General features: G+C 37.1%; 1 protein-coding gene across 2 annotated transcripts in view; it reads left to right on the top strand.

Moving 5' to 3' along the window:
- The window catches only part of LOC123766735 (KAT8 regulatory NSL complex subunit 1), a 114,251-nt gene that overhangs the window by 79,831 nt on the left and 11,260 nt on the right, over positions 1-23,160 (top strand). For both annotated transcript variants that reach the window (XM_045756045.2, XM_045756046.2), the window contains exons 8-11: positions 15,024-15,200; positions 19,448-19,598; positions 21,738-22,291; positions 22,622-22,765. In XM_045756045.2, the coding sequence (XP_045612001.1) occupies positions 15,024-15,200; positions 19,448-19,598; positions 21,738-22,291; positions 22,622-22,765 (1,026 nt within the window). The remainder of the gene's footprint in view (positions 1-15,023; positions 15,201-19,447; positions 19,599-21,737; positions 22,292-22,621; positions 22,766-23,160) is intronic.

The following is a 23,160-nucleotide window of genomic DNA, read 5'->3' as shown; positions in this document are numbered from 1 at the left end:
GTCTCTAGACACCTCTATATACTCTATGATGTTCTCTGGAATTCTTATTGTGTCTGGTTCCCTGAAGATTTCATTTTGTACAAAACACACTTTGGAACTTTCTGTTTAATGTTTCACACATTTCCTTTTCATTTTCCGTACTCTATCTCCCATTTTCAACCTCTGAATATTATCCTTTACCTGCAGCTTGCTTTTAATGAATTTATAGATAAGGCCTGGATCTGATTTACATTTGTCTGTTATACCATTCTCAAAGTTCCTTACTGTCGTGTAGTTATTTCGGGCATCTTTGTATCTATCTGGAAGCACAACCGTTCAAATGATGGGAAGAGATTGCATACATGGCTGTAAACATAGGCACGAGGTTTAGCATGTTTCGTTTACAATGTTAGTGCAACCTACTAGTATTTGCTCGAGTGACTTCACAACCTGCATAAAGGAAGATTTTACCTCTGCATTTTAAAATTAGTAACAAATGTGATAACCTGCATAACTGAATCTAGGCTATTCAGATCCATTCAAATCATGAGCTGCCTAAATTGATGTGTTATCAAGGATCAGTGTCCGCTGTAGCCATGTCCCTGACCAGGGCCACACAGTATAGGATAAAAATATGATTTCATAATGCTATCTAAATGTGAAAGAATTCTACATCAGCAGATTCAGGAGCTACCTTGCATCAAAACCTTTAGAAAAAAAAAGCTCATGTAGAGTGATCTGCAACATGATTAAAACTGCTAGTCAATGAGCCAAATTTTGTAACAGATTCCTTAGCATTATCAAGTATCCAGCTAAGTAAAAATCTCTATTTCCCCATTCAGCTAGTTTAATTAGACTCTGTTGTATAATTCTTAAGTTGTATTTTTTTTTAATCATGTTATTTATAGCCAATATATTGAGTTGATAGGTGGGCCCTATGAAAATATATAACGTAGATGGTATTAGAAATATTTTATTGACATACCTGCTTAGTAGTTTTAATTAAAGATTTGGATACAATGAGTCTAGGAGTTGAAAATAACTTGCACATCATCTGGGGTTGAATATGTAGTCATTTGGCACTATTGTATATCTTTCTTAGATTTCTGTAAAGTTTTAACATATGTTTTGTAGGTGCTAATAGAACTATATCATTAGCAGAACAAGAAACAACACCCATCTTTACTAAAATCAGCTTGTTTGACCCCATTTTATAGCACTATATGAGAAAACATTACATCATTTTACTTCTAATTTGTGGACTGGGTAAGCAAAATATAGGTATTTAGCAATCACAAGTCATATCTTTCTGCTATTAGATGCATTAAGAACCGTAGTAAACAGAACTGCCAAATTTGTCGTAGTATTGAAAAATTTCCACCACAAGGAGGCTTATTCTGAAATGCAGCTTCAGATACAATGATCCTTGAAACCACATCCAGGCAACCGCAAAGTAACCGAGAAAAAGTTTGACCCAGTTTATTTTTCGTGTATCCATTCTTCATCCAGACACACACAAACTGGAATGAGTGATTCTCGTATGGCCAGTGTCAGCGAATACTGTTTTTATATTCATTCGAAAAAATTAATAAAGATAACTTTACCAGACCAAATACAGTAAACGTATCTCATCCTAATAAAGTAAACGATGGAAGAAATACAACATTTACTTATGCGAGAATCTAAATGATACAGAGAAACATGTTTGTATCACTGTTCAGTGTTGAGTAGCAGTATGCAGAACTTAAAATGGCTGTTCCTAGCCTGTCATCTACACTGTCTCTCTTCATTTTTGTTCGTCAACCCATCCACTATACCTACCTACCTGTCGTTGGTTCAAGGAATCATTGTCCCCGATGGCCCAGTCTCTGATCAGATCTCGTGGTTGTTAGTCTGGTCAACTAGGCTGTAAGATGCTGCTGCTCTTCACAGTCCGACATATGAATCACAGCCCAGTTAATGATATATCCTTTGGAGGTATTTTATCAAGTTCTCTCTCGAACACTCTGAGAGGTTGGCTAGTTATACTCTTATATTTAGAGGGAGTGTTGAAAAGTCGTGGGCCCTTGATGTTGATAGAATTCTCTTAGTATACCTACTGCATCTCTGCTTTTCAGTGGAGCTATTTTGCACTTCCTACTTTGCCTCCCAGTCTTGTAAAGGAGTTATTTAGGCTTGAATTTATGAAACCAATCCTTCTAATATTTTCCAAGAGTAAATTATTATGTACCTATCTTGTCTGCACTCTACAGAATTCAATTTAAGATATTGTAAAACTTGCAATAATTTGGATGGTTTATTGAATGAATTCAGTCAGTGAAAGATTTCTGCATGCTTGCAGGTCAATAATTTCTGTAGATTTGAATGGAACTGTTATTGTGCAACAATATTTCACCCTATAGAGCACTAATATCTTGAAAAGTATCACTGGCATGGCACCTCTTGTTTGAAACATTGTTATTCAAGTAGTCATTTGTCTTTGAAGTTGATAACTATTTTTATATTGTTTAAGAGTTGGGTATTCAGACATGATTGCTTCAAAATATTTTGTTGCTTTTTGTTTCTATTGTGTGGTATGATGCAATAGAATTTGTGTGGTTTTATCTAGTTTGCATTTTTATTTTTTACCGTAGCAGAGTAGCAGAGTAGCTGGCACTTATTTTCCTTGAACTGTGGCCCATTAGAACATCTTATTTATATTAGTTTGGAGGTTGCTGTGTCCTTTATAGTTTCTACTCGTTAAACAATCCTAATATCATCTACAAAGAGTGATACGTTAGTATAGTTTGTGTCCTTGTTTGTCTGATATGAGGATAGAATCCATAGTGAATCCAATACCCTTATTGTCACTCTTCTATATTTTTGCTCTTATATTGGCATTCCTAGTTGATGTTTAGGACCCTTTGTCCTGTGACATAGACGGTGCTAAATAGTCTTCCTGGCTTGGTACCTTCTTTTAATTATTTATATCATAAATACTGTTACATATTAAATACAGTACTGTTCATTGTTTTGTAATACCAGACACTATGAATAACAGAGGAAATTTACTTTGTGTAATAAATGTGGGGGTGTTGTTGTTTCAAACAATTGACAAGACTGTGGTCCAAAGGAGCATAATGTTTACATTATTCTCGGGACTATATTATAAAATCAACACACTCACATTCTAAATAACATTAAAGATGGGAGAAATACAAATTAACACAAAATCATAAATAAAGTAGGTTTTGTTTATTTTTGCATATATGGTTTTTAGCCACATGTTCCCCCCCCCCCCCAAACAAATACACACTGAAGCTGAAAAGGACTGACAATTGCCTCAAATCAGTCTCCTGCCTTCTCTTATCTTTACTGTGCAGAGTATTTTTCAATAGAGTAATTAATCTAATTATGTGCATATTGTTATCAAGTCCCTCATTTCATTATCATTGTTATTATCATTTCATTATCTCATTGTTATCATTTCCCTCTCTTTGGCTATCCATCATTAGCTTGCAATAAAAGATCATAACTCTACAAATATAATTAAACATTACATTGTTTACTACATATTTATTTGTGTGTGTTTATTAGAAATACATTACTCGTATATTTACATGTCCGTAAAATTGCATATTTTTTCTGATAACAAAAATTATGCTGAGAAATTGTTTTGCTCTTGTGTTGACTTTATTTAATGGGGTTTTGCCTATTCAGGCATAAGATAGCATGCATTAGTCCAATGAATGGGGAAACACTAAGCAGAATAACATTACATGGCACTGTATGTGAAACTGGCAAATATTTCTAAAAGGATGGCATTCAGGAACTTGTCATGGCATCCATCAAGACCAGTTGTAGAATATGCAGTGCAAGTATTTGTATAATTTTTTTAGGCGCACTTGGTTGGCTGGCTGACTGGTTAGATGACTAGTAGGTTGACTGGTTAGATGACTAGTGGGTTGACTGGTTAGTTGACTAGTGGGTTGACTGGTTAGTTGACTAGTGGGTTGACTGGTTAGTTGACTAGTGGGTTGACTGGTTAGTTGACTAGTGGGTTGACTGGTTAGTTGACTAGTGGGTTGACTGGTTAGTTGACTAGTGGGCTGACTGGTTAGTTGACTAGTGGGCTGACTGGTTGGTTGACCTTTGCACATTTCTTTCCTTTTCATGACTCGGTTTCACATACTTGATCTATGAATGTTAGCCTTAACGTTCAGTTTACTTTTAAGAAATTTATAGAGTTAGCTGGGGTTTGTGTTGCATTAGTCAGGTATCCATTATCAGTTTTTCTTCTCCCTTTTCATCACTGTATAGTAGTTTGGGGCTTATTTTGTTCTGACATGTTTGTGGGTCAAGTCACTTGCATTGATTCCTTTTTTCTTTGTCTCTGGCCCTCTTGAAATTTCTGTTCAGCTAATCCTGTTTTCTAATTTTGTCTTTTGGTACAAATATTTGAATTTCTTTGTAATTTATTTCACTGTTTGCATTCATCTTACTTACATCCTCTCCAATTCAAATCCATTAAAGAACTTGCCTAAATTCTTATGTTTCTTAATTTTTAGTTTTCTCTGATATCTCCTTGTCTCCATTATCTTGTCATAATGAATGGTATATTTAATATACAATTAGATATGATCAGTCTCCTAATGGCAGGTACTGCAAGTCAAAGATGTCTCTTCTGACAATTACAAGATCCAAAAGTAATGTCACGAATTTGCAAGTTCATGTCTTCCAATACTTTTGTGCTTTTGTGTATGTACTCAACCTAATTGTGCTGTGTTAAAGTGTTAAATTTCAGTTCTTTTGACCTTGCTCTTCAATTAACTGCTCTAATGGTTCCTGATTCGACTATCATACTATCATTCTACCATCATACATTTGATACTGTTAAGTTTTTTTTGTACCACTTCACCTCTTTGTGCATTGCATTTGTCAACAATTCTGACACTTAAATTTTGTGTTAATGTCTCTTTTGGCTCAGTTGAGTACTGTACTTGGTTTCCATTTGTGTTCCCTTGCTCATATACCACTTATGTTTGTCTTCTCTATCAGTTCCTATGTTTCCTCATAGCTCATACATCTCAGTTCTGGGACAAGTCTAGTTGCATACATCTGGCTCTCTCTCGCTTTGTTTTTACTTTGAAAATTTAAGGGTTCTCCTGTTTCCTTGCATATTCCAGAATTTGTCTTACACACTATACATGGTATAAACAGTCCTGAATAAGTTCTTATTCGGTTTTCTAAAGGCATTATAAGGCATTATTTACGTTGGCTAACCTAGCATATGCAGGTGATGATACTCATTGAATGTGGGGTCTTTGGCAACAGGTTCAGTGTGATAACAACCCCCCAGGTCTGTCTTCTTCATTCTTGAAAGGTATCCTCTCCTCCGAGTCATCTTGTATAGATCACTGTTACTCGTACCTGTTACCTTCATTATTTTGCACTTGCACGAGTTGAATACTAGTAGTCACTTAAATCATTCTTTCAGAGTGAATATCGTCGGTTTCTAGCCATCTTCCACTGTATTAATCCTCATAGTTTTAGTGTAATCAGCAAACATTAAGAGGACATTCTTAATTCCCTCTGGTAAATCATTTATATATTTGAAGAATAAAATTGGTTATAATACTGATGCTGTGGAACTCTGCTGGTGAAATTTTGTCACTCTGGAATCCTGTTTATTGTTTACCCCCCCCCACAATGACTATCTTCTGTTGCAGAGATATTTCTTTATTCACCAGAACACCTTTTCTGTCATTCCTGCATATTTGGCAAACATGTACACTAGTCTCTAGTGAACAAGTGGGAGTCTAGTGCCTACCTTTCTCTATCTTTCCTGAGTTTTGTCACCCAGTCATAGGATTCTATCAGATTTGTGAGGCAAGATTTACCAGCACTGAACCCATGCCTGTGGCACATTATAATCTGTTCTCTCGAAGTGTTACAAGACTCTTCTTTATGGTCAGCTCCATCACCTTGAATGGTATGCAAGTGAGGGACACTGGCCATGTTTAGTTCCTCCTGTCTATCTTTTTTTTGTGTATTGGCTATCGCCAAACTTTCAGGTAGTTCTTCTGTTTATTGCGACTTACTATATATCATTTGTATCTCTCCTGTGTCCAAGACTTGCATTATCATTTTGAGGAACTTTTTCTGGCCTTTGCATCGAGTCAATATTTGTTGACTATTTTTGAGTGCATATCTTTTCCCAGCTTGGTATAGTCTAGTAACATAATCCATCATTGGAAGAACTGGAAGTTGACTGGAATGTCAACTCTTAGTTGACTTGATCTTGGAAGTCTAATTTGTTCATAATTCTCTGGCAACTCTTTTCATTCTCCCTCCATCATCACTAGGGAATCAGAGACCAGGACAGTGTGACCACAACATTGTTTCATTCACACTAAACATGGACTTTAGGTATCCAAAATAATCTAATGATTATTATTATTTATTATTAACATCTTTATTGACAAAATTAATTACAATTTTGCCTAATCTGAGGATTTTGATGTTACTGAATTACAGAGGGCAGCATGCTTTGATGCACCCAGACTTCAGTAATATAAATTTGACAGAACTCCTGAACATGGACACAAAATGTGGAGCAGGTTCAAAATTAAAGTACTTTCAAAATGAACCACATCCCCAAAAAGATGAAAAGGAATAAGGAAAAAATCTGGCCCTTACTGGTTGTTAAAATAGCTATCAAAACTTACAGAATGAAAATGAAATCGTACAAGACCTTCTAAGTGACAGGTGACCCTATAGACAATACAGACTATATAGGATTAGAAACAATGAAAGAAAAATATTATATGTACTAAGAGTACTGCAAATTAAAATCACTTTGAATCCAATAATAAGAGCTTACAGAAAAAAAAGAAAAGGAGAAGTTTAGTTTAGTTAATTTATTATGCACCCCATACCCATCATGTGGGCAGTAGTGGAAAGGGTTACAGAGGTACATAATGGGCTCAGGGACTGAACCCACAATTCATTTAGTTAAGGAAGTTGCAGTTTTGATGAGCTAGTTACAAAATTCAATGCACATCGTCACGTAAACAATGGGCTCGAGACTGACCACACGTACAAAATACATTAAAAATGTTAGATGTGATAGGCTTCCCCCCCCCCTCTTGTTAAAGAGTAATATTAGGTTGTGTGCAGCAGTAAAAAATTAACCCTGTATTCAACGCAGCTTTTGGCATGATCTTCACAAATAACAATTATATAAACATTCCCAAGTTGCATAACTTTTTGAAGTGCCAGATATTTATACAATAAATATTTATTTGTCTAGTTTTGTCTCATTAATGTAACATGAACGCCCATTTACTGTAAATGGACTAATGGGAGTGACCTCACATCTGGCAAAATTTTATATTCCATAGGCCTCCAGCATCAGCTCGGTTTTTTATCCCTAAAAACCATTATTATTCATTTTTTCCAGTTTTTCCCAAGAAATAATATATTTCACTTACAATAAAAATATGTAATACTTTACAGCTGTGCAACAGAAATACTTTATTTTTTATTGCTAGAAAAAATCTTTTTTGCTTAGAGTTCATATGTGTACCTCTAGTGAAAAAAGTGAGGCATCCTTGTATTAATGAATTAATTTTAATTTTGTTTAAAATATGTACCTTTATTACAAAATTTTAGTTCACTATTTACAGGAAAATACAGAGTATTGTCACTTTCACGTTACGTAAAGAAGATAAAGATGTCAACGTAGCATCTTCATTAAACTGATGTTAACTACCTTTACTGTATTGATCACTTTGAATGAGTTTGCAGCTTTAATGATGAGTGCCAGAGGCTGGGTTATGGGTGGTTCCTGCTCCAAAGTCTTCACTTATAGCTGATCTTCAACTTGGCAGCATAACTACAAATCCTATCTGTAGGAATAAGTTTCTTTGATTTTTCTCCTCATACTGGAAAAATTCTTTGGCAGGTTTTAAATGTAGATAGAGTTTGGTAATTTCCCCATTATTAATTTTGAACACAAATCCATTGAACCTTTGTTTTAAATCGGAATAATATTTTCTCCATGTCGCCTCCAAAGCTTTCCCCTCATCCTCCTACCTAGAGCCGGTCGGCCGAGCGGACAACACGCTCGGCATCACGCTTGTGATCCTGTGGTCCTGGGTTCGATCCCAGGCGCCGGCGAGAAACAATGGGCAGAGTTTCTTTCACCCTATGCCCCTGTTACCTAGCAGTAAAATAGGTACCTGGGTGTTAGTCAGCTGCCACGGGCTGCTTCCTGGGGGTGGAGGCCTGGTCGAGGACTGGGCCGCGGGGACACTAAAGCCCCGAAATCATCTCTAGATAACCTCTAGATAACCCATGGCCAGAAACACACTGCGATCTTCTCCACTGTCATCACCCAATATCCTGAATCATTGGCATAACCCTCCAACCCTTCCCATGCACATCCAGGTCAACATCCTCACCAGCCTTTCTAAACATCCAATGGAAAACTGCACCTTCACCTATGCTTGCAGCTGTAATTTAATCAGTAAATATCACAAGCCTCTTCCAAACATGTTTTAATGTCATCACCTTTACTAAGTTATAGTAAAGTTTGAAGTCATCAAACCTAAGCCAAGTTGAAAATTGCTTCATAGAATCCTGTCTCAGATTTTCATGGTTTAATGTCTCATCCATTGGCTTAATCCCACTTCCTTAATTGATCCCGTTACTTAATCTCAGTAATGGGATCAATTGTCATAATCTCTGGATCACACCTTGATCCATGAGATGGATTAGAGATTTAAAATCAATCTCCCGAAAATGTCCCGTGAGAACCAAATATTTCTTCTGGATTAGGGGGCCAGACCAAGACCGGAGACCGGGCCATGCGCCTGTTGATCCCCGGAAACTACTCATGGTAGCCAAGGTAGAGGTGCATCACGATCTCCCGATATGTTGTAAAGAGATCAGATTTTCTCGTCTCCATTTAATCAGACCTACGAGCTTAAATTTAGGTGCTAGAGCAGGCATATATGCTAACATCAAAACTCGTCTACCAGCAGTGGGTGTAAGAAGTCGTAAACATAATGAAGTACTGTACAAATCCGGCTGACGGTGCAGGCTGACGACTCGAGAGTAGTCTATCCCAGGAACCCAGGAAACCCAAGAGAAAGCAATGGCTAATGGTCTTTACTAATGACAACAGGGAAGGAAGCTCTAAAATGAAGCCAAAGCTGATTAAAGCAGCCAGAGAAGTGCAAGGAAACTAGGAAATCCACATGGTAAAGGAAATTAGCACCAATTCACCCCCACTGGATGAAAGTCCTCGTACTGTTAATCACTAAAATAAGAAATATTCTCTGTAGGGCATTAGTGTGAGGGGATTTTGCAATGAAAGTAAAAACTTTTAAATGCAAACAGATAAACTATCAGTCAAAAGCAGTGTCTCAAATGACTGGAACTAGTGAATGTCACTTCATTGTTGAAGAAAGTTGATAGGAAGCATAATTTAATATTTTTTCCCAATATTTTGTTGTCAGTGTTAGGAATAATAATGGAGACATTTGGAAAAGTCAACAAAGAACCACAATTTATTAATTGAAAACCAACAAATATTCCAGAATAAATGACCCTGTGCAATAAATCTTATATATTTTTAATTGGATAATATTGGAGGAGGATTTCAAGCCAGGATCCAGATTTTGCTTACTGGTGGAATGGTGAGTGATAGTGAATTTAGAATCGTCCAGCTGGGAGCACATTAGAGATTGGGTATGTCAGGGAGTTTTACTCGTATATTCTTCATATCCATATACTGTAAATTACTTAGAAATAGGGTTCTCATAGAAATAGGAATCTCATAAAAAAAAAATTCAAATGACCTTATTGGGAAGAAATGCTACTCCTAAGGCAAATTGGTGTAATTATTCTAAATAGGGTGTAGGTAAGGTAGCAAAGTATTCAAAGATGTGGGAGATGAATATAGATAAATGTAATAATATTAACTTTGAATATGACAGTTCTGAAAAACTACCTACCGAGACAGACAAGGTGTCTAGCTGTGACTAACAAGGCCAACTGACTACTGGGGTTTCTGGCTAAGAAAGTATTCTTATATATTGTCAGAGACCATGACTTGAAATATGCTTTACAATTCTGGTTTTCTAATTATCCAAAAGTATATATAAAGTATATTATTACATAAAGCTAAAGTTAAAAATATATATCCATATATAAAATGGCCTTACCTAAAATAAAATGACTCGTTTGAGAGAATACTGTATGTGGAAAGGTTACTAAACTAATATATTAAAAAATAAACTGAAGAAAGAGCTGAAGAACTAAACTTGTTTCCTTTAAATTGGTGTATGAGAAGACCTTGTCTAAACCTTGAAGATATTAAAGAAATTCAGTATACTCAACAGGAATTTAAGCAGGTAGTTATCAAGATGCAAGGATATTTGAAAAGAACCACCGCTATATTGACGTGAAGTTAAAGTATATTAGATGAAATATAAATGAGGCACAGGGCTGCTTTGACTAGAGTTGTAGAACTTTGAAATAACTTGCTCTCCATTGTCAGGATCGTAAGTTTGGTACAGGCTTTAAGAAAGGGCTGTGAATACATTTTGAAACTATTACTGTAATGTAAACTCATTTCAAATTTGAAAACATTACTAAAACCCACAACACCGGCTACCATGCCAGCCAGTTGAGCCTGGCCTCAGGCCAGGCTCGGGGAGTAGAACAACTCTTGAAACCCTCTCCAGGTATGCCTCAGGTATGCCATGCACTAGCACAAACAGTAGCAATTTTTCAGGTTGTAGTCTAGTCTGTACGCGCAACAGTAGCCGTGACATTGTTTTTAGACATTATATATTTCTCCTTTGTTGTAAAATTTCCAAACCATTTGACTATAGCATGGTGCTACTTATTGTTTTCCAGCTGGCAGTATAAGATAGAGGCAGTGCAGGTTTTGAAGACTTTGGATTTGCTAACCAGATTTTTATCCAGATAAAACTTAATGTAGAACAGTAGTTACATATTGTGGTCAGACAGATCTTGTGTTATCTTGCATGTTGTGTGTGTGGACTCTGTTGCCTCTTCTCTCCTCAACCTCCTCCTCCTTTCCTTTACCACCACCACCACCTCTCCTCCTTATTCTCCTCAACCCCTACTACGAGTGAATGATGACTGATGGTAGTGATGTTCTTGAGAGTAGCACAGTCAGCATGAGACTCTTGATAGCTGAGCTGCTTTTGTTGTGTGTGCCAACCTCTGGTTCTCCACAATGTTGGGCCAGGTGGGAGATCTTGAGAACATTGGTCATATGACTGATGGGCCAATAATGGGTCAAAATGAGAAAGATCTTCTTTTATGGTTCTCTACCTCGTCTTTAATTCCGTTAAATGATGGACCATCCAAGAGTGGTGCATCCTCAAACTAGGAGCTAACTTGTGCTTTGCTAACTTGACAGTAGGGGCTGTTTTATAGCCCTACTGTCAGAAAGGTATGGGATGTGCATTTGGGCTCTTAAGTTTCTTTGTTGCCTTTCATGCTTGATTCAAAATATATCTCTGTGGTCATTAAAGAATCAAAACTTCTTCACTGAGCACCAGATTTTTTTCCAGTCATTCATATATCCTGTTCTAGGTTTGATGTCATGCAGTCTAGTTGTGATCTTTGCCCGAGTGGCATCTTTTTGTTTGATTACATAGTAGAAAGTAGTTTGACCAAAAATTCAGTTGAACTGAAAGAGAACACATGAATGGACTACAGAAGACATACAGTATCTGCAAGATGTTTAATAGGTGAATGAAACAGAGGGAAAGACGGTAAATACATTGACGGAATTCATTGCCTGGAAATGTTAAGCCACGGAACAGTTCAGCTTATTCGGGAAGGAGGTGCACAAAAAGAGAAGGGGGTAAACCCATGGTTCAGTAAATAGTGGAAGAGAGAAAAACGGCATGGGAAAAGTAGACAACAGTGAACAGTTGTAAATAGAAAGGCACAAAGAGCCAGAATTATTACATCTGAGTCAGGAGAGCAGCAGTTTATACACAATATGCTAACAAAAGGAACAGGCTGAGGAGAAGAGGCATACTTATGGAGTGTGACAAGGAAGTGTCAGGAGCAACACCAGATAGCTCAGCAGTTTATGACAAGGTAAAACACATCTAGAGGGGATTAGATGTAACAAAACCAATAGGACCTTTGAGATACCTCCATGGTTACTGAAGGAAGCTGGTGAGCTGGAAATCTTAAAAAAAAAAAGAACACTTGGTTCTAGACTTCAAGAAAGGGGAAAGACTGAAAGAACTTTAACTAAAGACCAGTGTCACTAACATGCATCCCCCTGCAAAATTCTATTAAAGATTATTAAAGCATTGTGAAAGGCTTCATTTTGTAATGGAGTCAACTTTTATTCACAGGAAAAAGTCATGCCTTAGTTTATTGCATCTTCATAGACTCAAAAAGCTTGAGATATTATTGATGAAAGGTTAGTGCACAAGATGCGTGCGCACAACTGGCATAAGTGGATGTGGGAATACTTAATGAGCAGAAACAAAAGGTTATAGGCAGACAAGAGAGGCCTGGATGGAGGGATGTAACAAGTTGGATCTCCTGAAGATTAGTTCTGGAACCATTCTTCTTAATTTGTGAATGGCCTACCCAGTGGAGCAAACTTGTATATGCCAATGCTTTCTGATGGTGCAAATCTAATGAGAAATATGCAAAATGAGGAAGACTACAGAAAATAGCAGAAAATACAAATTCCAGGAGTGGGCAGCTTTACAAATTTGAAAGAATAAATGAATTTGAAATAGACTCCAGAGGCTCATACAAATAAGGTAACATAGCCAGCAGACATTAGAATGACTTTGAAAACCGTTAAAACCTTCGGTATTAAAATATGCAGCAGGGCCAGGAATTGGCAAAGTGTGAAGCTAAAATTAAATTTAAACTGCCAAGGTTACAATAGAATTTGTACTAAAAGAGGGCTAAGCTATGAGAACGGGTTAGTTTTTTAGTTTAGTTCATTTATTATGCACCCATACCCATCTTGTGGGCAGTAGTGGAAAGGGTTACAGATGCACATAATGGGCTCAGAGACTGAACCCCACAATTCATTTAGCTAAGCAAGTTACAATCTTGATGAGCTAGTTACAAAATTCAGTATAAGTCCTTGCATCATCAATGGGTTCGAGATCGATCACAAGTACAGTTTCTAAATTAAGCAACTGACATATGTGGAGAGCTAGTGTCACAATTGATATGTTTGTCCTGCACACTGCCCTGAGAACCACCGCCTTGAGAACAGGTTAAGGGAACTAAATATCAGAGTCCGTGAGGACAGAAGTAACAGGTGGGATATGATCTCCACTATGTGCATGATAATGAGGAGAGTGGACAAGGTGACAGCTTCAAATATGTGGAAATACTCATATTCTGTGTGGGTGGTGAACAAGGCAAGATATGACCAAAAACATGAACTACAGGGAATTAAATTAAAATAAAAAATGTATTAGGGGCATGAAGCCCTAGACCTCACTTTATGTAGTCACTGTTAAGTGCCACCTTCACTCACCTCAACCACCACCCACTATTACTCTCATCCAGTACGTACCACCACCTTTACGCTGTGCTCACTACATCACACTGTTGTTATTCAACCCCCACAGCTCTCATTATATTACTTTTGTATCTCAAGATATATGCAGTTCTGTATTGTTTTGTTACGAATTTTTAGCTAAAACTAAAAAAATATTATGTATATATTTACAGCAATACTATATAATAAAAAGCTAAAAGAAATGTATCATGCTGGTATTGATGATCTGCAACAAGGCATGAAGGCCAGAGTTGACCATTCTGAACCTGTGTTTAAGAGTGGGCATAAAATACTACTGTGTTCAACTGAAAGTTTGCTAGACTGTAGTAGAAAATTTAAAATTGAATCATATCACTGTCCTGACAAAAAAACTTTCCCTTCTTTATTTAAATACATTAAGTGGAACCCCTGTCAAATGGAACTAGAAGCAGTGGAAGTTCCGATGAAACTGATGGATGTTGTCGATGGTAATGTGATCAAATGTAATGGAAAATAATATTTCTAGCTCAGCTAATCGTACATTGAATGAACTGGAATGTGGTGGCCAAAGTATAACTTGAAAACTTATTTTGTTAGAAGTGTCTGTTTTCCCTAATGATATTAATGTGTGTCCCTGTGGCCTTCCTCTTATCACCGTAACCGGCGGTGGGAAACGGCTCTGGCAAGGTTGCGTATTGGCCATACGCACTTAACTCAGTCACTTAATGGAGCGCCGCCCTGCTCCTTATTGTCCTAACTGCATTGTCCCTCTTACAGTTGTGCATATCCTTGTTGAATGTCTTGACTTCCAGGATGAGCGTGTGTCTTACCTTCCGACTGTCCCCCCGCAGTCGTTTGTCCCTAGATAGAATTCTTGGTGAATCGGATACTTTTGATATTGTCCGCCTTAGCATTTCTGTTCTCATATTTGCATCCTCGGTAGTATTTGCGCCCTCTGATTATTCCGCACATTTGATGGTGCTACATAGCCTTCCCGGCTTGGTGCCTTCTTTGATAATTATTTACTTTAATATGTACAAAGACACACTACAGTGTTTGCATTAATAAAATTAATGATGATGGCCAAAAATGTTGAGTAAAAAATGATAGATGTAACGTAGGTCTAGATGCAGTAGAAGGGCTCCATACCTAATCATTCCATTTGTGCAGGGTTCCACTACATTCTTTTGCATTAATTTTCCAATTTCATTTACAGTACAGTATACAGTACTGTACTGTACTTGCACTGTAACATATGCTACATATTTTCTTAATGTAATTTCATACATTATTTCAAGCACAGAAAAATTTGTTTTCCCTTTCCTTTCATCTTAAATCATTTCATCATTTATAATTTCATCATTAAAATCCGTTTTTTTTATATATGAAATTTAAATGCGTTTAAATTGTTTGTACCTGTAGTGTTCTTTTAATTAATATTATCTTTAATTAATATTTTATTAAGTATAATTTATTTCTTTTTCAGATGACAAGTTCGAATTCTTACGACATCGATAACATAGTGATTCCATACAGCATGGCAGCGTCAACTCGTGTAGAGAAACTGGAGTACAAGGAGATCCCCACTCCCAAGTGGAGAATAGTTCCGTTAGTCCCTAATAATGTGCTTAGTGGAACAAGTGGTACTAGTCAGGAAGAGGAGGTCAGTTTGGTGTACAGTACTCTACTCTGTATAATCTATTCTCACTAATCCATGTACAGTATATATATCTGTGCTACTAGCGTAGTAGAGCAAGTCTGATCTTTTTCATTTATTTTTCATACATTTATATTTTATATAATATAAAGGAGATGGATTCACACACAGAATAAATAAATCCATGTTAAATTTTGAAATGCCTAGCCAATGACACTGTTGTGTGATCCCATGGTTCAGTTGTGATGAAATTTATTAAACTTTGATTTGAATAAAGTATGATGGGACTGAGGCATTAAATCATCGAGAAATAATTTATCAAGTTATTTTAAGGGGGCATTCTAACCAAATACAAGTATGCCAAAAATATGCAATAAATGAAAACTAGATCGATTTCAATCAAACGTTTTTGACGAGTTTTATATGAAAAGGGTTTCGTCTGGTCCAAGTCTCAGCATCATAGCATAAATAGGAAGGGAGAAAAAAATATTAAATTGTCAAAATTTTTCCAAAATACAGTAGTCAAAAATTAACATCAAACACAAGTGTCAACTGAAATCATGTCTATGACTCTCAGCTATCACAATAGCATATAATAAAAATATTTAATAATTAGTTTTATAAAAAAAAATAATTAATTTTTTTTTCATATTTTCTTTATTTGTTTATCGGACAATTTGCATGAAATTTGTACACCTGACTGCACATAAGCCTATCTGTAAAGGTGCCAATTTTGGAGGAAATTGGTTGATGTCAATCTCAGCTACAGATGGCAGCACCTTAGACTGTATATTTTATTTTCAAGTACTGTAACATAAACGTTCTTATAACTCTTAATTTTTTACTCAATTTGCATGAAACTTACACCTTATATGTAGAGTTTGTTTCTACAATGTAGGTCAAGCTTTTTTTCCAAAGTTCATTTATTGATTTTATAATAATAATAATAAACATGACATATTTGCATAATTTTGGGGGGGAACTTTGACTATTTGTATTAGTAAACCTAAGCATATTTTGGAAAAGCAGCTGAATCATATCCTTTATTATATGCCAATGTGATAAAAGTGTCATAAAAATGATTTCATTTGAAACTTGTTGAAAATATGTAAAATTCGTTGAAAAAACAAAACAAAAAATCTCCCTTTCTATTTAGGCTGCAATACTGAAGCTTGGAACAATTGCAACCCTTTTCATATACAACTAGTCAAAAAAGATTTGTTGACATTGAACAACGTTCAAAAAACTAACTGATGTCTCCTTAAGCTAGAGTGGAATTACTATTTCAAATGAAGATCAGGGAAGCTTGATTTTCTAAGACCTTATCATTGCATACACAACAATTAATTAAAAGCTTATTCATGTTAATTGACTGAAGGGTTTTGTAGTACAGTGGTCTACATTCTTGACTCGCAACTGGGGATCCTGGATTTGGGGTGCAAAAACTGTGCCCTGGGTGGGACAGTTGTTGAGTATGTTTTCTCTTACCTGATGCCTCTGTTCACCTAGCAATAAATAAATACTTGGGAATTAGGCAACTGTTTTGGGTTGCATCGTGGGAAAGGTCAATAGTTCAACCAAGCTGTGACCTCGGTACAAGCCTAAGTACTGGCTTCCTGTCCCTAACAGTGAGAATTATTATATATTACAAAAACAAATATCTATTAATACAACTTAAAAAATACTCAGAATCTTAAAGAATCTTTATTTCTGAATTATATTTTAACTTCAAGAACCTTTCCTTAATTAGGTACAGTATTCCTAGAAGGAAGATTTTTTTCAATTAAGCAGTTCAGTGATGTATGAAAACAGCCAGGCTCTATTAGTGGGACAAACACCATGGTACCATATAGGCTAACTGAATAAACCATTAGCTGCATGGCCTTTTTCAAATGGGTTCTTCAAGTCACTGTAGGTGTGCAGTGTATTTTCATAATGATTATGTATCAAAATTTTGCAGGCATAATCATCTTATAGTAGTAGGCATCCATCAGTCGCAGGAGACTATGGAGTTGCGCTCTGATGTCGGATTTATAACAAATCATTTTATGATACTTTTTTATTATTACATAGTTTTGATGTAAGGCTGAATGAGAGAGAAGTTAACTATTTGATAACATGAATGTAAAGTCTTGTAAGGTGAGATGATATTTTCTGGAATGGTGGTAAGCTCCACCCAATTTAATCCTCGCCAGGCCCTGAGTCATATAAGCCTACTGAGGACCAGAGGCCAAAACCTGTCCCACTTTAATGAGGCACAAGGAGCAGAGGATTGTAGATCACCCTAACCAAGAAAAGGCCACCAGAAAGGTGGGCAAACCAAAATACTGTATATAAACAGTAAGGTAAACAAAGCATAAAAAATGGGACGAAGACTCCCCAAACTTGTGAACCACCTAGTCATGAAGCGGTTCTCTCGTTAATTCTACCTGTGCATATCCAGGGGTTGTGCACAGGTGGAGCAAGTTTCCTCCTTGCTCTTCCAGCCTTGACACCTCAGTCATATTGCTTGGTGCTTACATCTTTCATGTTCGCCGTTACGCTCCGTTAACTGCCCCATGTGTTTCGGGTCCTGGTTCTTCTCAAAAGTATTGGCCATCCTTGACTTTGTTTTTTTGTTATTGTGTAGCCTGGTTCACAATGCATGTATGCATGTCACCCCTCCTTGGACTCTAATCTGGTTCTGGTTTGTAGACCTCCAGGAAACCTCTAAGAGTTGTTCACGCACTTCTTTTTTATTTTCCAAGAGTTTTCCTCCCTGTCCCCTCAGTCTAACCAAATGTTCTCATAGTTGTTTTCCTCCATATATGGCTGTGCCAACTTAAGCTGTTTGCTTTGCTTTTCCTGCAGTGTAATTTTCAAACTGCTGCTCTGCTGCCCCTCCTAATTCTGGTGTGCTCATTGCTGGCCCTCTTTAGTGCCTCCCATTTTGCACCTGTATCCATGTTTATACTTTTTGCATACTTTTTTTACTTCTCCTTTTCTTCCTTACAGTGTGTGTTGAACCGTGGATTTTCCGTTCTCATTTCATCCACTTCCCTCCCGAGACATGTGAACTGCTCCATTGCTTCTTTGCATTTCTGAGTTCCAGCATTAGCTGACCTTCCATTTCAGTCTCTTATTGAACCTCATGCAGGTCATCCATAACCCTACTGTAGTCCCCCTCTTCTGTATTTTCCCCTTGCTCCTTGTCCTTTTTTCTCCTCCTTAAGGAGTTACTGGCTCCTAATGGTACCTTATTTTAAGTTTTCTTCAGGTTCGTTTTGGGTAAACACCAGGTTTAGAGTAGCTGGTAGAATACTACCTCTTTCTCTTGTTGGCTCCTTCATATTACATTCATCAGTTTTGTCTCCATAATTGGAATGATGAGAGGATGTAGTTCTACCTGTTCGTGGATATTGTGTCCTCGGTTCCTTGTTCCAGGGCTTGTGTGTTTGTCAGGTTGTCCACAGATTCATCAAGTTTAGCTAGCCTGCAGCCTACCTTTGGTCCAATGGTATTTGCTCTCTCTGCAGTGTTTTTTGGCCTAAATAGATTTTTGAACTTGGGAGTTTTGACAGTCCAACAATGTTGCCGGCTCATTTCTCAATGAATATTCATAGTCAACGCTGGGATTACAAGGCTTTTGGTTGATTTTTTGGTGACTTTCCTTTTCCTGGGTATTAATTTCTGTGACTCATCTCCACACACCTTTCTGTTTTTTTCTCCATGGTGACACAGCACTTCCTGAAAACCAGGTGTTGAATTGCCTTTTTCTGTTGGGTTTTTGGTGGCTTCCTGGATCCTCTCTTCCCCATTCAGGAGCATTTGTTTACCATTTTCTTGGTTATATAATTGAGGTGTCAAGGTTGGTGAGTCAAGGAGGAAGGTGCCAGTCCCCTACTTGTGTGGAGATGGAAGAGGAAGAATTGCTTCATGACCGGGTTATTCGTGAGTCAGGCCTTCATTGTCCTATTTTCTGTTTTATTTACCATTGTTTGTTTGTTTGTTTTGGTTTATCCACCTTTCTGGTGACCATTTCTTTGTTCTACAATACCTTATTTTTTGTTCCTCTTTAGAGAGGGGGGAGTCAGGTTTTTGACCTCAGGTCCCAAGTAGGTTTATACAATTCACAAGGACCTGGCATGGGCTGAATTAGATTGAGTGTCCCAGGTAACAAGCACTAAGGACCCACCAGAAAGAGGTGTTTCATAGCATTCAATGTTTTTTAGTTTTTAATAAACCCATTACATTTTCAGTACATGTACTTTCAGGATGAAGACATCAGTGAAGAAGCGACAACCGCTCGACACAATCGTAGTGAAGAGTTGGAACGTAAAAAATTCCTTCAATACCTCCACATGCATGTAACGTCTAGGTCTTCCCGCTCGCGACGAACAGACTCCTCAGGAACCAACACACCCGGTAAGGATCTTGTTTATTGTTTCCAGCCACATGTTTATAATGTGTAATACAGGTATATAAAGTAATACTTAAACTTAAATATTACTTTATATTATGCAATTAAATTATATTATATAATAAACTATTATTACTATTATTAAATTATAATAAATTACTGTATATATATTTTACATTGTTACTTAAAATATTAAATTAAAGGGCTTAACAGGGAAAACCCATTTCTCAAGAATTAGGTACTGTACTGATAATTTTCTCATCTATAATAAAAAAATATTTTAACAATATCAGTATATCAAAGTTTCTACAAATTAATATTCCTTTTGTCAAGTTATTATACTACTAAGGTGTACATGACATTTATGGAATTTGAAAAAAACATTTGATAAAGTTGATAGAGAATGACTTGGCAGAGTGATGATGATCACCGAGTTCTGTTGAATGCTGTGAAAAAAAATTATAGGTAGGAAGTAGTATACAGTATGTATAAGAGTTAATGGTGTAATGAGAGACTGTTTTGATATTAATGAAGATGTATACTAGGGTTCTGTGAGGTTTTATTGGTTATTCAATATTTAAGTGAAATGAGGAAGGTCAATATAAATATGTGAGTGGGTTGTAAAGCAAGTGTGCTGGCCTAATGTGAGTAATTAGTTTGAGATTGACCTACCTTACCTTGAGGTTACCTTGAGGTGCTTCCGGGGCTTAGTGTCCCCGCGGCCCGGTCGTCGACCAGGCCTCCTGGGTGCTGGACTGATCAGCCAGGCTGTTAGACGCGGCTGCTCGCAGCCTGACGTATGAGTCACAGCCTGGTTGATCAGGTATCCTTTGGAGGTGCTTATCCAGTTCTCTCTTGAACACTGTGAGGGGTTATGCCCCTCAGTAGTTATGCCCCTTATGTGTAGTGGAAGCGTATTGAACAGTCTCGGGCCTCTGATGTTGATAGAGTTCTCTCTCAGAGTACCTGTTCCACCTCTGCTTTTCATGTGCAAATGATAGTTCTTTAGCAGTGTACTCACCTAATTGTGCTTGCAGGGGTTGAGCTTTGGCGCTTTGGTCCAGGGTCTTGGTCTTCCAGTGTGTGGAAGTGTATATGTATATTGACTAGTTAATGATTGTACTGATGTGTGTGATAGAACATTGTTAAAAGTAGAATTATGGTTGGGGAGGGATAAGGAAATTCTGCGTGCAAATAAATGTGAATGGTGCAGTGCTGGAAGGGGTCGGTAAGTTAAATACTCAGCCTGTGATTGCTAAAAAGAGGAATTTATATAATCCAAGTTGAGAATAGGACAAAGCTAGGGTAGGGAAAGTGGCTGGTACAATGAAGGCCTTACTGAAAAAAAAGATGAGAGTAGATGCAACCAGAAGTCTATATGTAGTAAGTGATGATGTCAACTCTGATGAATAGGTTTGAGATGATGGTGTGGTGTGAATGAAAAATTAAGGTTTAGAGCAGTAGAAATGAGTAATTTGATTGAGGAGAGTGTAATGAGATGCATTGGATGTACTGAACAAAGTGAATTTGAGAGGAGGAAGCTGGAAAGGTTTGGAGGACATGGTGTTTGTGTTAGGAAGTGGAGAGTTAGTAACACATGGGATATGGTAATTGAGAAGACCAGTGAATATATCTGTATGTAACTTTATAACTTCACAATGAGAATTGTGTATGTTGTCTTCTGAAACATTGGGTGCAGCTCTGGAGTGTGGTACTTTTATGTCTGTGATATTGTATGTGTAAATGTAAAATGAATGTCTATTTCTGTATTACCCAGTTTCCATAACCTCATTTTGATATACACTATTTATTCACCATTTTCATTGGGTTGTGTTGCCTCCCCACCCGATGAAAAAGGAAAACAGGGTAGTAATTATGTATGTATGCAGTGTGCCTCTACTTTTTACGTGGATTGTTAATGCTGAATTATTGCTCATCCCAGTGCTAGCCTTAGAGCCTAAATTCCAACATGATGATAAATGGAGTGTTTCCTTTCTTTAGGAAAATAATAAAACTTTCATACCCAGTATGAAAGTTAAACTGTTTTGTTGTCAGAGTATGTGTATTATTACCAGTTGATTAAAATGTCTTTACATCTGAGTATATAATGATTGGATTTAATTTTCTTTTGGGATATCTTTCAGATCATCCATTGTCACCAAGACCTCCTGATCCAACGTGTGACACAATCTCACCTTTGGCCACACCCCCGGCCACACCTCTAGCTCCCTCAGAGGACTCCAATCAGTCATCATCTCTCCCAAACATTTCTAGTATATCTAATTCTTCCAATTATCCTGTTTCAAACATACCTAGTTCAAGCTTTACTTCTATAACACAGTCTGGGTTGGTTAATAGTTCATCTCAACTATCTCTCTTTCCAACCACTTCTCAGACGTTGTCAACTCAGCTCTTTATCCATAACCCTCAACTTGGAAGTTCTGTGTACAACCAAATATCAACTTCAGCCACTTTATCCACTACTTCCTTATCTACATCTTCTGCCTCAACACTATCGTCACTTCTTCCTGGGAGCCGACGTAACCGCACCCTCAGCAATAGCAGTAGCAACAACAACATTATTACTAACAACAATACCAATAACAATACAAATAACAATACCAACAACAACAACATCAGCAGCAACAGAGCCCGTGGTTTCCTCACCACAGAAGAAATCTTATCAGAAAGGTTGGAGGTAAGTTGACTATGTGCTTGCAAAATTTTAAGCATGTTATTTGTGGATTTTTTTCCCGACTACATTCCTTTTGAATGAACATTTTTTCATGTAAACATAGCCCCTGATTAGGTATTCCCAGTAAGGATACCTTACAGTTTTTACATAATATTTTTTCTTGTGGTTTGTGTGTTTGATATTTGGAGAGTGCTTTTATGTATCGGCTTGGTAGTTCATTGATGGCTTCACAGTACAGTATAAGGAAAGCTTGTTTTATTTTTGAGCCATATATTCCCTTTGTGGCACATTTTGAAACCATTTGTTACAAGATGTGCTGTTTATCACTTTCAGGGTGTGGTGCCGTATGAGCAACGTGTCTTCCCATTAAACGATACAGAATTTATGATGATGACGAAGGAGACGGATGACTGTGATATTGGCCCCTCAAGCCCACCCTTAGATTCCTCCACCCATGAACCCAACAGTGTTGAAGAGGTAAATATAAATCTTGTATACTCTGTAGCCTCGAGGTACTGTCTTTTATTATTTGTCATCTTTAAAACCTACGGGAGATTGACTGGGAACCTTGCATTGACTAGGTGTCGCCTAGAGATGTCTCTCTCTTCCAGGTAACCATTGAAGGATTGACAGAAAAGAATTTCCATGCAAGGTGTTCAATATAGGTCTCCTTCATCCAGGGGCTAGATTCACGAAGCAGTTACGCATGTACTTAGGAACCTGTACTTCTTTTCTCAATCTTTGGCAGCTTTGTTTACATTTATTAAACAGTTAATGAGCTCCAAAGCTCCAGGAGGCTATTTATAACAATGACAACAGTTGATTGGGAAGTTTTCATGCTTGTAAACTATTAAATAAATGTAACCAAAGCC

This window comes from Procambarus clarkii, chromosome 60, assembly GCF_040958095.1.
Source record: "Procambarus clarkii isolate CNS0578487 chromosome 60, FALCON_Pclarkii_2.0, whole genome shotgun sequence".
In the NCBI taxonomy this organism is placed as follows: domain Eukaryota; kingdom Metazoa; phylum Arthropoda; class Malacostraca; order Decapoda; family Cambaridae; genus Procambarus; species Procambarus clarkii.
Note: the sequence above shows the minus strand (reverse complement) of the source record. Positions and strands in the feature narration are given on the sequence as shown.